General features: G+C 50.4%; 5 protein-coding genes across 5 annotated transcripts; 3 read left to right on the top strand and 2 right to left on the bottom strand.

Moving 5' to 3' along the window:
• Nucleotides 1-88: 88 nt before the first annotated feature.
• IAR55_006544 (uncharacterized protein) lies at nt 89-2,239 on the top strand (the record flags this gene model as incomplete). The annotated part of the gene is made up of 8 exons (XM_066949625.1): nt 89-272; nt 351-987; nt 1,047-1,188; nt 1,281-1,417; nt 1,515-1,650; nt 1,749-1,840; nt 1,895-2,023; nt 2,083-2,239. 8 exons carry the CDS (start codon nt 89-91, stop codon nt 2,237-2,239), a joined length of 1,614 nt encoding a protein of 537 aa, XP_066799919.1.
• A 272-nt stretch (nt 2,240-2,511) lies between these two features.
• On the top strand, nt 2,512-4,383 carry IAR55_006543 (uncharacterized protein; the record flags this gene model as incomplete). The annotated part of the gene is made up of 6 exons (XM_066949624.1): nt 2,512-2,539; nt 2,644-2,838; nt 3,166-3,257; nt 3,316-3,578; nt 3,643-4,193; nt 4,256-4,383. The coding sequence occupies 6 exons, from the start codon at nt 2,512-2,514 to the stop codon at nt 4,381-4,383; spliced, it is 1,257 nt and encodes a 418-aa protein (XP_066799918.1).
• A 339-nt stretch (nt 4,384-4,722) lies between these two features.
• IAR55_006542 (uncharacterized protein) lies at nt 4,723-7,935 on the top strand (the record flags this gene model as incomplete). The annotated part of the gene is made up of 8 exons (XM_066949623.1): nt 4,723-4,816; nt 4,957-4,995; nt 5,100-5,155; nt 5,275-5,383; nt 5,538-6,761; nt 6,825-6,942; nt 7,033-7,576; nt 7,765-7,935. The coding sequence occupies 8 exons, from the start codon at nt 4,723-4,725 to the stop codon at nt 7,933-7,935; spliced, it is 2,355 nt and encodes a 784-aa protein (XP_066799917.1).
• Nucleotides 7,936-8,581: 646 nt separating this feature from the next.
• On the bottom strand, nt 8,582-10,286 carry IAR55_006541 (S-adenosylmethionine synthase; the record flags this gene model as incomplete). The annotated part of the gene is made up of 5 exons (XM_066949622.1): nt 8,582-8,688; nt 8,754-9,424; nt 9,515-9,765; nt 9,881-9,989; nt 10,234-10,286. The coding sequence occupies 5 exons, from the start codon at nt 10,284-10,286 to the stop codon at nt 8,582-8,584; spliced, it is 1,191 nt and encodes a 396-aa protein (XP_066799916.1).
• Nucleotides 10,287-10,630: 344 nt separating this feature from the next.
• IAR55_006540 (uncharacterized protein) lies at nt 10,631-13,282 on the bottom strand (the record flags this gene model as incomplete). Its single annotated transcript, XM_066949621.1, has 13 exons — nt 10,631-10,678; nt 10,756-10,776; nt 10,845-10,903; nt 10,975-10,981; nt 11,049-11,260; nt 11,359-11,489; nt 11,579-11,654; nt 11,751-11,856; nt 11,984-12,068; nt 12,232-12,371; nt 12,534-12,649; nt 12,800-12,889; nt 13,027-13,282. 13 exons carry the CDS (start codon nt 13,280-13,282, stop codon nt 10,631-10,633), a joined length of 1,347 nt encoding a protein of 448 aa, XP_066799915.1.
• Nucleotides 13,283-15,138: the final 1,856 nt, after the last annotated feature.

Here is a 15,138-nt window from a genome sequence, read left to right as displayed (position 1 = left end):
GCGGGGGTGGAGGTGGAAATTTACAAGAGAAAAAAAGGTGATGATATCATCACTTGTATCGCTCGCGACCGAGAAGAGCAGAATTGTGATGTTTTGTTCATCTGGACGGTTTCTCTATTCTTACAGCTGTAAGATTGGGATCATAGAACCAAGTGTTTCCTGGCCTTCTAATCCACTACCGAGCAAGCTGAGGAGTGAAAACATGCAAGCATGGCCCGCTGATACTTCACAGGACGGAAGTGAGCAGCAACCGATTGCTTCCTCCTCGCGATGTAAGTCTTCCTTGCGCTCTATCTGGTCTGCTCAATTTGGGAAAATCACCGCCTGACACTTGGTCTGATGGCCCGCAGTACCGATGAATGTGATAGATATGACAGACGAGGACGTTTCGCCCAATCGAAGTTGGACGAAAAGATCGAAATGGGATGGCAACGAAGCAGGAGATACACCTTCACCTTCTGCCGTTCCAGCGATCAAACGTCGACTTGTACGACCGAAGAAGATCCGAAAACCCGATGATGGTAATGCTCTGCTTCCTGATCGGCTCATCACGGACGGTAACACTGCCTCGACAACGGGATCCTCAACCTCAGAACCGCCTCCAATAACGATCAACATCACCACAACACATTTCACCGCGCCATCGTCCCCTTCATCCGTACGACCGCCATCGCCGCCTCGACCACCTCCACTGACTCGCAGCAAATACGCTCCACCTCGTTCTGGTCATCCTCCACTGATATCCTGTCGATCTGTATACAATTACACCAGACTCAACCATATTGAAGAAGGCACCTATGGCGTCGTGTTCAGAGCTAGATGTAATGAAACGGGTCAGATTTACGCTCTGAAGAAGTTGAAGTTGGATGAGGAGAAACAGGGGTTTCCGATAACAAGTCTGAGAGAAGTTATGGCTTTGATGGTCTCTGGCGATCACGAGAACGTTGTGGGAATCAAGGAGATCGTGGTAGGGGATACTCTGAATCAGTAAGTCCTACCAAGTCTGTGACCCGGATACCGTGTGACTAAAGATTGCTCGATCACAGGATATTCATCGTGATGCCTTTCATCGAACACGATCTCAAGACATTACTGGCCGACATGCCTCATCCTTTCTTACAGTCCGAAGTGAAGACTATCATGTTACAGCTGTTGTCAGCTGTGGCACATTGTCATTCCAACTGGATCGTGAGTGTTTCGGTTGCCTGGGTCTAATTTGTCTCCAAGCTCTTCTTGACGATTATCTCCAACACCATACTGATGTTTGATCTCTTATTCAGCTCCACCGCGATTTGAAGACGTCGAACCTGCTCATGAACAATCGTGGACAGATCAAAGTAGCTGATTTCGGGCTGGCGCGGAAATTCGGAGATCCATTGGGCGAAATGACGCAGCTCGTTGTGACGCTGTGGTACCGGTGCGTGCATCATCCTCTATGTCACTTGTGTCTCCGTTTTACCAATCGTCTCTTTCCCGACGAAATGTGCGACTGATCAACGGATCGACCCACCCAGATCGCCCGAACTCTTACTCGGCGCAAAGGAATACTCTACCGCCGTCGATATGTGGTCGATAGGGTGTATCTTTGCCGAGCTCATGCAAGGCGAACCGCTTTTCCCTGGTCGGGGCGAGATTGACCAGATCAACAGAGTAAGTCAGAACCAGCGGTTATGTCTCGCTCCACAGCCTTTTTGCGCCAGTGCGGATTGATTGTATCTGCTAATCTTGGGATGATCCTTGCACTACAGATATACCAGCTTCTCGGACGACCTAATGACGAGCTTTGGCCAGGATATTCCTCTCTGCCCCTCGTCCAGAAGCTTAACCCCGTCGGACCGATGTACGTCTTGTCTGGCATCCTCGGCGAGAAGTGATAGCTAACAATGTCTCACAGGTTCTCAACCCTCAGACAGAAGTTCAGACATCTTTCCTACGAGGGGCACAATCTGCTCTCAGCGTTGTTATGCTACGATCCAGACAGAAGGCTCAGTGCGGAAGAAGCAGGGAAACATCTGTATTTTGAGTATGTCTCGTCCCGGTTTTGTGACAGGAAAGTTGTCTGACACTCTGTGCGCATGACAGTGAGAGCCCCCTACCTAAGCATCCCGACCTTTTCGCTTCATTCCCCAGTCAAGCAGCCGGAGAACGACGGCATAAGTCGTTGGTCAGCCCATCAGCACCACACAGACTGGACAGGATACAAAAGGACACTCTGGCAGACTTGGACTCGTTTGTATGAGCTAGCTTGTGAAACACCATGCATGGGGAATTTCCGTCTTCGCCTCACAAGAAACATTGGAAGCAGACATCGAATCATGTGCCACACTCAGCTGATCATGGCGAAAACTCCGACTCCGCTGGAAAATAAAAAGTTGGGCAATGGATTTGGGTGGAAGTTTGATCGCAGTCGCTGGGTGGTAACAGGAAAGCAACGAGCACCCAGACCTACCTACCTATCTACCTACTTCCTTCTTCTCCCTCTCTTCACATTTCAGCTAAAAATCATTCAAAATGGCCCCTACTCTCACTGGTGTCGCTAGTATGTGCTGCTCGCTCATTCCCTCCGATCCTAGAAGCGCGTCCATGCTGACCTCCGCTTTTCCTTCCCTCCTTTCTCCCTTACTACCCTGACTCAACTCACAGGCAACGCCCGAGTTCAACGTATCCGAGCTGTCGCCGCCCTTGCCGGCGTTGAGCTCAACTACGATGACTCTTTCACTTTCGCCTCCGACTGGAAGAACGAGGAGTTCCTCAAGAAGAACCCTTTCGGTTTCTTGCCCGTCCTCGAGCTTGAGGACGGTACCGTCTTGAGGGAGTCTGGAGCTATCGCTGAGTACGGTGAGTTCTTCCTCTATACCCTCGACCGATCTTAAAGCGAAAGAGTCGCTGGGCGTGAAGGTAGCTTTGGTGGCTTGGAAGTGCGTGCATGTGTGTGGAATGGATTAGCTGGATTAGAGCCAAAACTCGCCTCAATCCTATGCTCTTCCTGGTTCGAATGATGAGACTTATACTCAGTTATCCCTGTCTTAATTGACCTGTGTCGAGAATTTTCCGGCGGGTGGTACCGTCATACCTCTGATAAACAACAACCGTATACCTCTTCTGAATTGGCAGTCGAAATCGTCGAACTTGGATCAGTTAGCTGATTTATTTGGCTATATTCAGTCGCCGAGCTCGGTCCCAACTCCACCCTCATCCCCTCCGACATCAAGGAGAAGGCTCAGGTCCACGCCTACCAGTGCACTGCTGATCAGGAGGTGAGAAGTAACGATTTGTATCAAACCAAAGTCGACGCTCATTTTCAAACTTGGTCAGATCCACATCCCTGGTGGAATTGTGACTGGACAAATGAACGGTCGATACCCTTACAACAAGGCCGTCCAACAGACCATCATTGACAAGATCAACTCCCGAGTCGCCGTCCTTGACCAGATCCTTCTCAACTCCACTTTCCTTGTTGGCGAGCGAATTACCCTTGCCGACATCTTCATCGTCACTTCTCTCCTCAACATCTTCTACTCCTGGTACGACGCTTCTTTGAGGGCCAAGTACCCCAACGTCGTTCGATTGGTCGAGACGTGAGTGGTTCAAGTCACGTTACGATTGCTAGCTCAGATCGCTGACGATCGTCCGACATCACAGCGTCACCAAGAACCCCAAACTCGCTCCTGTCTTCTCCAAGGCTCCCCAATTCGTTGAGAAGTTCCCCTCTCCTCCTGCCCCCGCCAAAGAGAAGAAGGCCGAGAAGCCCAAGGCTGAGGCTGCCCCCAAGGCTCCCAAGGCCCCCAAGGCCAAGGAGCCCGAAGACGAGGAGGAGGAGCCTCTTGTCCCCGCCGAGCCCAAGGTGAAGAACCCCCTCGACGACCTGCCCAAGAGCGCTTTCAACCTTGAGGAGTGGAAGAGACAGTACTCCAACCTCGACACCCGAACAGGTGCCCTTCCTTGGTTCTACGAGAAGTTCGACAAGGACGGTTTCTCCATCTGGAAGGTCGACTTCAAGTACAACGATGAGTTGACTGCCGTCTTCATGTCCAACAACCAGATCGGTGGTTTCTTCAACCGACTTGAGGCTTCCCGAAAGTACCTCTTCGGATCCGTCGGTGTTCTCGGCAAGGCCAACGATTCTCTCATCACTGGTATTCTCATCCTCCGAGGACAAGACGTGAAGCCCGTGGTTGAGGTCGCTCCTGATTGTGAGTGCTTGCGATTACTCGTTTCACTTGTGCGTCTGCTAACCGATGCTGTGTCGATTCAGACGAGTCTTACGAGTACAAGAGGATCGACCTCGAGAACGCCGAGGACAAGTCCTTCTTCGAGGGTGCCCTCGCTTGGGACCTCGTCGTTGACGGCAAGGAGTGGGCTGACGGTAAGAACTTCAAGTAGAGAATCTGACAACCTGGGATTTTGGACTGGTTTCTTATTCTGTTCTATTGTAGACGCTTGTCGTGTGATGTTATTATGCCCTATTTAATATGACGTAGTCTGTGTGAGCTGGTGAATAGGCCAGTTGCGTAGAAGGGCATGCGAAGATACAGTTTGGATGAGCAGAAGCAGGGTCACCTCGCTTATTGCCACCGAGACTGAACCGAAAAATCAACAATCACTTCTGAACCTATACTTGCTCACTCCTCTCTGACCTTGATCAATTCCGTACATCTTCCTTGTTTTTGTTCATACGACAGCCAAGAAGCCCTTCACGTCTTCGATCCGGTTCGAGCAGTCATGCAAGGGGGGTCACCCCCTCTTCAACGTCACTCGTCCGAAAGAGCACAGCTGTTTGACAGAGCTCTAGCGCTGCCTCTGGATTCGAGAAGAGGTGAGTTTGGGAAAGCCCATTCGTTCCTACACCAAGATCACATTATCTGTATGTGGGTCGATCAAGAAGGAAGCGTTCCTTACATGATGTATGTTTCCGGGGGCGTTGAAGATGAACAAGCTGGTGTTGACATGGCACAGATCTGGCTACTAGTTTATTATGGTCATTACCACGGGAAGGTGAGTGTCTATTCGAGCGACTCCGCTTTTCGATGACTTCCGCTATATGGAAGGTAATCTCCTCGCTAAGAACTGATGAAAGCCGCTTGGGTATCTCTGGACAGAAATCTCGAAGCTCAATGAGAGGTTGAATGTCATGCTCCAGAAGGACATAATAGGTGTTAGTTCAAGTTTCCACATCATCTCTTCGCTCTGTCGCTCTTCATATCCTCCTTCCCATATAAGGAGATGAGAGGTAGTCGACATACTTTGGCTGACATCGGATACTCATGTATGTAGCTATTACCACCTGAACTTACCTTTTTGATACTTGGGAAACTGGACCTGGAAGATCTGTTGAGGTGTAGCCTTGTGTGTAGAAAATGGGCAAAGTTGCTTGACGAACAAGGTGAGTGTGTCGTCTACGTCTTTGTCTCGTCTTGGCCTTTCGCATATTGCTCCACCTGCTTGTCCCGTCTCCTGAATCTGATCCTTCCGTTACTCTCACCCCCCACGCCCCCTTCCTACCATTCATGCGATATCACTTACATAGAGCGTCACAGGTCTGTGGGCCTTAATCTGTGCCTCTCATCGACCACCCATAAAACCCGCCAACACGACATGGGCAGATATCACCCGCCATCGTCAGCTCTCACTTCAACCACATCCTCGAACGCCGACTCAGGCTGACGAGTTTGCCATCGACGAGAGCCCTTATGAGTTAGACGACCGGATAGCTTATGTGGACGTCATTGGTTCACAAGGGGGGATGGGAGGTGGAGGAGGTTTAGATCCGCTAGGCATGGCTGGTGGTCTTCGGAGAACAGTTTGGGAGAGAGGAGGACCGAATGGGACTTCAGGAGGAGGATTACCAACTCATCTTCAACATCCCACTTCGATCGAATATACCTCTACTACGAGCTTCAACGAAAACCCTATCAGCTCGCATGTCGCTGTCCCTTCTGCCAAACCTCAGGCCAAATTCAAACATCTTTATATCATTCATCACATCTTATCGAAACGGATGTGTACACCACGGCCCATCGGACCAGCAGGAGCAACAGCAGCATACCACCTCAACAGGTCTCCCGCCGAGTTCGCCAATATGACTGGAATAAGACCTCTACCTGGGCCTATCACTATCAACACGATCTCATCTGTTAAAGCTGGTGGCCTTGCCGGTCATTCCGAAGCGATCTACTCGTTATCGCTGATCAATCATCCGATGCGAATCAATATGCTTCAATCTTGTCCAGACTGTCATGTCCAATTCCCGACTGTTTCGCAGAACGAACCCACCCCCACACCCACATCGGTCAATGACGAATTCGTCGCTCTGCAAACGAATTCTCCGTCTTCTCGTCGATTATCTACATCTAGAAGAGAGAAAGGGGCAACAGTCACAACGATCAGCGGAAGAGACTGGTTATTGTCCGGATCGAGGGATCGAACGTTGAGATTGTGGCAATTATCTCATGAACCGAGAGTGGTCAAGGTATTCCATGGCGGTCATTCAGGTTCGGTCCTATCCCATTCCGTGGTGAAAGTATCGGTCCACCGACGACGATCGTCATCTTCACTCAGCAGTGACTCGCCAGCTAAGGGACGTTTAGATCAGTCAGGAAGTAAGGAGAGAGTGATGGCCGTTAGCGGAGGGAGTGATGGCAAGATATGTTTATGGGACGTCGAGGGGGGAAACGGCGAGCCTGAAAAGGTCATTGACGCGCACGAGGATTCCGTCCTGTGTGTGCGAGCGGACGATGAGAAGGTTGTGAGCTGCTCCAAGGGTAAGCGAGAGCTTGTATTGTGAATCACAAGTGTGAGAGAGCTGATATGTATGGACCACGAAGACAAAACAATCAGAGTTTTCGATGTCAACACGCTGAGGGAACTGCTGACAATAGGAGGAAATCGAGAAGATTTGCATAGGGGAGCTGTGAATGCTGTCAATCTGTCAAAGGAGTACATGTGAGTGTCAAACCTTTCCCCATTTGCCTCGCTCACCCGCTCGTCAAAGCATCATATCGCTCCGTCAGTGCCTTGCTGACGTCCTTGCAGTATCTCAGCATCTGGAGACAAGACCATTCGAGTCTGGTCGATCCACACCGGCGAGCTACTTTCCGTTCTCGAAGCGCATAACAAGGGTATAGCTTCGATCGACTTTTCGCCGCGAACATCATTCGTCCCTCAATCCAATGGAGTAAGCAAAGGGTCAATAGTGTCGGGATGTTCGGATGCGTCCATCAAGTCTTTCGATCTGTTTGAGCGATCACAACGAGATATGCTCAATTTTCCCGGCAAAAACGATCAGAACATGACAAGCACAACCCTATCAGAGGCAGAAGCCGACGATGACTTTGAGACAGAACCCGATCCCTCATTATCGAACTTGAATTTGCTTGAGAGAACGAGTAATTACACCCTGAGGATACGGGAGAATTACCGGAACTGGTCACCGTGTATATGCCCCCCTGGTCTGGCACGGGTAAATGAGAATGGCGGTTGTGGCAGGTGTGGAAATCATGGACATACGGGATTGGTCAGGACGGTGTTCTTGGGTGACGAAGTCGTCGTTTCAGGAAGTTACGATGCGACTGTGAAGGTGAGTGTGGGTGGGCAGGTGGTCCGGTTGTGAAGGAATCGCTCCTCCAACAATACATCCTCCCATCGATCCGTACGTCATTCATATCCCTTGGAGTGGAATTGGAAAGTCTATTCACTTCAGAAGAAGGAAGGATACGTCTCTTGTCTCTCTTACTGACACTTGGCTGACGCTGCTTTTTCCATTAGGTATGGAACCGACAGACGGGCAAACTCATCTCGGACCTATCAGGAGCCCATGTCGGACGTGTCTTCTCGGTAGTCAGCGATCGGATGAGAATCATCTCGTCAGGACTGGATTGTAGGATCAACATTTGGGATTTCTCAGAAGGACTAGATACGTCTTTTGTAGAGCCGTAGTTGCGCAGTTGCATACTTCGACATCGGCCAGAATGTGTGTTGTAAGCATGTACAGTACAGTGCAGTATCATCTGCACCTATGCTACTGCCTCACCGAGTTTGACTGTATTGATTTATGCTGCATCTGTATCCGTATCTGTATCTGCACCAGCACCTGAAACTGCAACGACAAGACATGTTTTCCGTGGCGGTTGAGCGCATTGCATAATAACCGGAAAGATTGAGATATATACGTTCTTTTCCGCACCGCATCGTTGCGATGCTTTTATTCACTACTACGTGACTACCCTGTTCTACTCATGTAAATCTATATAAAGTGAATCGGTGGGGAACATAAGAGAGGATGACGGTCATATACAAAATAGGAGGGGAAGGTGTGGGGGGGTATAATGGTGGGGTTGTTGTGGATATATTTGTGATGCGGTTTATCATTGTTGACGAAGAAACTTCCGTTTTCGTTTTTGTTGTCGTTACTACCAAGAAAAGGGGGCGATTGGGCAGATGGGGAAGGTGATAAGGGGTTGTGGGGGAAAAAATGACACGAGGTGGAACTCGTGTATGGGACCTGGGTTTACTCAGGTATCCCATTCAAGAAAGAAAAGGAAGACAAGCCGGAATCATCGCGTTGTTACGACTACACCTCAACTTAAAAGTTGAGTTGCTTGGGTTGCTCCCAGGAGTAGGCGGGGTTACCGAAGTGACCGTAAGCGGCGGTCTTGAGGTACTGAGGCTGTTGGAGGTTAAGAGCCTTGACTAAAAGACAGACACAATAGTGTCAGCACATAGTATCAAAACAAGTTGAGAACACAGCCACTCACCGATAAGTCCGGGTCGGAGGTCAAAGTTTTGCCTGATGACCTCGACGAGCTCGATGTCGGTCTTCTTGCCGGTACCGTAGGTGTCGACGAAGATCGAGAGGGGCTCAGCAACACCGATAGCGTAAGAGAGCTGGACGAGAGCACGTCGGGCAAGACCGGCGTTGACGAGGGACTTGGCGATCCATCGAGCGGTGTAAGCAGCAGATCGGTCGACCTTGGACCAGTCCTTTCCGGAGAAAGCACCACCACCGTGGGCACCCCAACCACCGTAAGTGTCGACGATAATCTTTCGACCAGTGAGACCGGCATCACCCTGAGGACCACCGATAACGAATCGACCGGAGGGCTGGATGTGGTAGACGACGTTGTCGTCGAGGAGGTTCTTGGGGATGACCTTCTTGATGATCTTCTCGAGGATCTCGGATCGGAGGTCCTCGGTGGTGATCTCCTCGGCGTGTTGGGTAGAGATGACAACGGTGTCAACTCGGATGGGGGTCATGGCACCGTTGGCCTCCTTCTTGTACTCGACAGTGACCTGGGTCTTGGAGTCGGGTCGGAGCCAGCCCAAAGAGCCATCTCGTCGAGCGACAGCCATGGCAGAGTTGAGCTTGTGAGCAAGCATGATGGTGAGGGGCATCATCTCAGGGGTCTCGTCGGTAGCGTAACCGAACCTATGTGGGACGATTGTGAGCATGTAATCCTTAGTCGCAAGGCCCTGTTCCTCCCATCATGTACGAGAGGAAGAGCGAGGAGACACTCACATGATACCCTGGTCACCGGCACCGATGGACTCGAGAGAACCGTGGTCGAGACCCTGGGCGATATCGGGAGATTGTTGCTCGATAGCGACCAAGACGTTACAGGTCTTGTAGTCGAAGCCCTTCTCAGAAGAGTCGTAACCGATCTGCTTGATGGTGTCTCGGACGACCTTCTGGTAGTCGACCTGAGCCTTGGTGGTGATCTCACCGAAAACCATGATCATACCGGTCTTGGCGGCGGTCTCACAGGCAACCTATAAGTTTTTGGCGTGAATGTCAGTATACATGCAAGATGTCAGGATCGGACTCGACACGAATGAAATGGGCTATTTTGGGCAGGCGAACAAGGCAAGCGAGAGAAATGTTCACCTTGGAGAAAGGGTCCTGGGCGAGACAAGCGTCGAGGATAGCATCGGAGACTTGGTCACAGATCTTGTCGGGGTGACCCTCACCAACGGACTCGGAGGTGAAGAGGAAGCTGTGTGAGGCAGGGCGAGTAATGGCATGATGGTGGTTTTTGATGAGCGATGGACGGGGTGATCGTGAGGGGAGCAAGAGGAGGACAAGTGCGAGTCGATCGTACAGGTGGACGGAGGATAAGAAGAGCGCAAGAAGGACGAAACACAAGGTCAGCTATCATTCATATCCAAGCATCGAACGTGCGAGTCGGTCGTCCATCGTCCGGTCTTTGACATCGGCATGGGAAGGAAGAAAAAGCTTACTGGCCAGGGGCGAGCTCGGCCTTGGGACCGTTACCGTTAAGAACGCCAGTCATCGTGGTTTTAGATATGAGAGATGGGAGGTAAGGGCAGATGAGATGAGGGATGGTCTGATATGAAAGAAAGCGAAAAGACGATTGAGAAATATCAATAATGATGATTTTGGGGGGAGTTCCAGGGGTGGCATTGAAAGGGATAAAAAAAAAAAAGGACACCGTATGGGAATCGGTCTCGGACGATTGTATTCCTACGGTGAACAAACACGTTTTGTGGCGATGGCGTGCGAGAGAATCCATTGTGCGGCAAACCCTGAAATCGGATCAAAAGTACACGTGGGGGTCAATTCCCGAACAATTTGTGGCAGTTTGCAATCAATCTTCATGCAGGCTTCGGTTCTCTTCTACAGCTTCAAGATGTGTCTGTACGTGTGGAAGGATCTTTGGGTAGGCTGGCGGATTGTCCGTGTTATGACTCAGCATTGTGGGGGACACACATAGGACCACTTTGAGACTGTCTTTCACTCACCTCCAGGTATGGCACATCGAGCTAAAGTGCGTCGTGGAATGATCAGTCCATAACGCCGACATAATCACTCAGCCGTCATGCTTGCTCACCAGGTCGAAGATCTCCCTCTCGGTCTTTACCATGATCTCGGTACCTTCTTTCACCCAAGCTACGATACAAATTGACAAATCACCTTGTTATTCACTTCGATCGCAACCTATTTGACTCGCTCGTACTCACAGATGACCTTTGATGAGGATCACGACATCCGTCAGCACCTCCTGATCCCTGACATTCATCGCTGCACTGCTCACCTGATCACTCATACGTTCACCCATCGCATACTCATTCAAGACCCACCCGTTCTCCATAGCCTTGTATCTCAGAATTTTCATCAGTCTATCATCACCGGTATTGCCGAGCAACATGTATGGTAGACTTTCGAGCGGACACAGACGTATGTCGATCTGTCTATGAGGCGAATCGGGCTTGGGAAGACGAGTCAGAGCTAGCACCTTCTTTTCACCTGTGGTCAGGACGTATGTAAATCGAGATCAGTCAATCGTTCTCAAGCCGGCGGGATGGAAATACCAGATGGTTTTCTTAAAGAAAAGAAAAACTCACCTCGCGAGAATATCTTCTCTTCTTGAATCAATCCCGCTTCATATAGTGCGCCCATGACTTTCCCCATTAGGCCATCGGATTTGTATCCCATTTTTGTTCGCTTCTTATCTTTGTCCCGCTTCTTGAAAGATCTATCGGAGTGTCTTACCGTCAGGCGGTCACTCCAGGCTTGTCCCATCTGGTAGAGCGTAGCCTGTGATTCGCAGTAATCCTCACTCACTCGTGCCATACCACCATATCGATATCAGAGGACACTACTTCCCCGCGTCGGTATGATCCCATGATGGTGAATCCCACTATCAGGTGTTGCATCAGATGAAGCTGCTTCCAATTTTTTTCGGTTTGACGCGGATCTGACAAGGGAGTGTGTTTGAGCTCGACTAACGACTCACAGCTGGGATCAACCTTGTCCAAAGCTTCTCGAATGAGCTTGTTGAATTCGTCGACTTCTGTCCGAGGGACCATGAGATCCATCTCCTCGTGATAAGTGATTGCTAGCTGTGTGGGTTACGACATGAAATGGGTGAGAGTTAGAGTACGAGACGGTGAATGGTGAGCCTCTCACTCAAACTTCAAGGCTCTCGCAGACATGACGTTCTCAATGGACCCGCGCGAGACCACGTACCTTCTGGGCATCGGATACTTTCCTGCCTAGCTCGTTGCCCTCGGCATCCAGCAGATCTTGCAGAGATCGTGCCCCAGCTTCGGCACTGCTCGAAGTATGGAATCAGCCATTGTATCGTCCCCGACGTCAACGACGGCTGTTCCAGTCCAGTCCCCCCGAGCGAGGAAACCGTAGTCCCTCATACGGGTATCCCAGTTTGGGAGAGAGAGGTCTTTTGAGACCATGGGGAGAAGTGATACACCACTCACAGAGCCTTCGCGCGGACTTTGCCGAATCCGTGAATTCTATTGAATTTGACCATGGCTTTCCATTTATCATCCAGGTTCTCCAACTCTGGAACCAAACCATCTTCAATGAGATTCCGAATCAGTCGCCACGTCACTCCATTCTACACCATAGTGGACACAGAGTCAGCCTTGCATCTACTTGATCACACTGCCATACAGAAACGGGAAGAGAGGTTATCGACCTATTTGTGGCGACGGAATGGACATTGGAGATGTGTTGCTATGCGTGAAATGACAACGTCGTGTCACATGGCTAAACTCACCTCATCGGAAAGCACACCTTCGATCTCTTTCAGCTTGAGCTCGGGGTTGCTGAGACCCCCATTTGGACCTGCGAGGAGAGCTATCGATCGCAACGAATCGCGGAAGTCGGCTGATTCTGTCACACATAGCAAAGGAAGGGGGATCAACATCCCAATCACGATTACCCCGAGAACGATTGTCAGAGTGCTCAATCGGGCCGCATAACGGATCGAATAGAATAGAGGAGATGCCAATCAGATCAGGTGGACAGATGACTACGACTCACTGGATGTCGAAGGGGTCAATTGGCGCCATGATTGCATATCCCTCAATGCCTCACACAGAGGTTTTGTAGGCACGGTGAGTTGGTCGTATTCTGCCATAGCCCTCAATGTCAGCTTCGCCCTCCTCCAGGTTGCCTGATCATCCCTGCCTCTGAGAGGTAAGAGGGTAGGGTACTGAACCTGAGCGACAGTAGAAATGTGTTGAAGGCAAAGACAGACTGATACTCACGCGATCCGTAATCTCGCTTCAGATCGTTGATGTACTTTGTCCTGTTGGTCGAAGGATAATGCACTCCAACAGAGTAAGCTCTATTCTGCCCAATCGACAGGCTCTGTGTCTTCCAAGGTACGATTGGAAGCTCCCTTGCTACACCTGTGCAGGGAAGTGGGAGGATGGCAGTTTCTTTGACCCGGTGTTGTAGGAGAGATGATCCGAGAGATAGGATGGGTCGTGCGGATCGTAAGTTGAGGAAACGTGAGGACATCTTAGGCGATGGCGTCGAAAGGAATCAGACTTGCAAGTGCCCCGAAAGATCCGGCGGTCAGATTGATGAGATGACGGAAGGGATGGTAACAGTTAAAATCTCAAGCTTCCATCACACTATATACACAAGAAAGATATCTCAGTCCCTCATCACTCCCTCCCAGTCTGGGCTATATCAGGCAGATATCTAGCCCCGACCACGGCAACTACGTTCAGCCCGAAATCACATCCTGAAGGACATTTTTGAGCGCTCAACTCCATTCACCTCAGATGTCAGCCAGTGAACGAGTAAAAGATCAAAGAGACGGAGATGAAACGCCCAGAACAAAACGCTCGGACCGTCGCCCCTTCCCCTTCCCCTTTGGAGCCGTGGACCCTGTACACATTTCAGCATCTCGTCATCAGTCAATCTGCAGAATCGAAACATTCCCTCTGTATCCTTGTCATGTAGACGTTCATGTGTGATTGAGTGTGTGTTTTGCACGAGCGTGTATCTGGAAGGACAGACACAGATGAGGACATGAGCGATGACTTAATCCAACATGGACGCCTTAAAATAGACTGGGAAGGAATCGATTGAGATCGACGAGTCACGTGAATCGTCAGAACCACGTGATCATCTTCTTCGCGCTGCTCGCGTTTTGGCGTTCAACGTCTCGAGTTACTCCAGTTGATTGAACGTTTACACAAGCGGTTCACGACACAGTCCTACAGTCCCAGCTATATAACGACGACATATCCGACCTTTTCTAAACATCTCAAGAGCTTGATTGATCGACCGATCAATTGACACATAGATAGCACGACCTGCTCGAGGATATTCCCTGATTCAATTCACTTTCCACGCTCAGAAACCTCCCACCCCCCCGGTCTTCATTATGTCGAAAGGAAGACGTTTTGTGACCTTTGCGATACCCTCCATCATCATCTACTTCCTTGCATTGCTCCATGTCCTCCCGTCGTTCTTGATCTCAGAGGAAGTATCAGATCAGATCTTACCTGTCGTAGGTCGCGTTCACTCTTTCTGTCACCCTGTCGCGGGTCGTCGGCACACTTGTCCAATCTTGCTCCCCCGTTCCTTTCTTCTCCTGCTCGAGGTCCTTTCCAGTCTGTTATTGGGATCAGCCGAGGTACTGACCCTATTGTCTTTGACTTTTGTGCTGATGATGATCCTCACTCGCCCCCTTCTGATTCATGTGCGACCCATCATGCCGATCCTCTATCGTACCTCCGCCCATATTCTTCGACATACGCCCAATTATACCTCCCACTCCCCTCATGGTCTCAACATCCCTTCCAATCTCACTGTCGACCTCACTCACCCCCCTGCGCTCCATTCCCTCCCTCGAAATCCAATCATGACCTTCTCCGCCTTATTCACCTCTCGCTCCCCCTGTCACACGCCACCCCACACACCACGATGTCCTCAATCCCATAATCCCCCCCATAGCTCCCATTCTGGCTCCTCGTCTCATTTGGGTCCTACTCGCTTTGGTCGCTCGGACTCGGACTCGTCCGATTCCACGATTGTCCCGAGGCGTACGAGAGTCTATTGAGGGAGATATCGCAGGCGAAAGATGAACTGAGGAATTCGGGTGTTTCGGTGGATTGACCTCTTCCTTCGTGGACACGTTTTGGTCTGTATTATGTAAGATGACTGCATGATTCCAGATGAAGCGATACATCTCATGTCTGTTGGGAACCACGTCGTAGCAGTGTGGTAGAGCTGGCTTTGATCGTGACTTGAAAGGGGGCCTGGACAATTAGATGAATACAAAATATGGCATATTGTACACGAACTCGCAATTGACCGATGGACAGGTATCCTGTATAGATTTGATGACAAGCTCACACGCT

The sequence above is a fragment of the Kwoniella newhampshirensis genome, chromosome 14, assembly GCF_039105145.1.
Source record: "Kwoniella newhampshirensis strain CBS 13917 chromosome 14, whole genome shotgun sequence".
NCBI lineage: Eukaryota > Fungi > Basidiomycota > Tremellomycetes > Tremellales > Cryptococcaceae > Kwoniella > Kwoniella newhampshirensis.
Note: the sequence above shows the minus strand (reverse complement) of the source record. Positions and strands in the feature narration are given on the sequence as shown.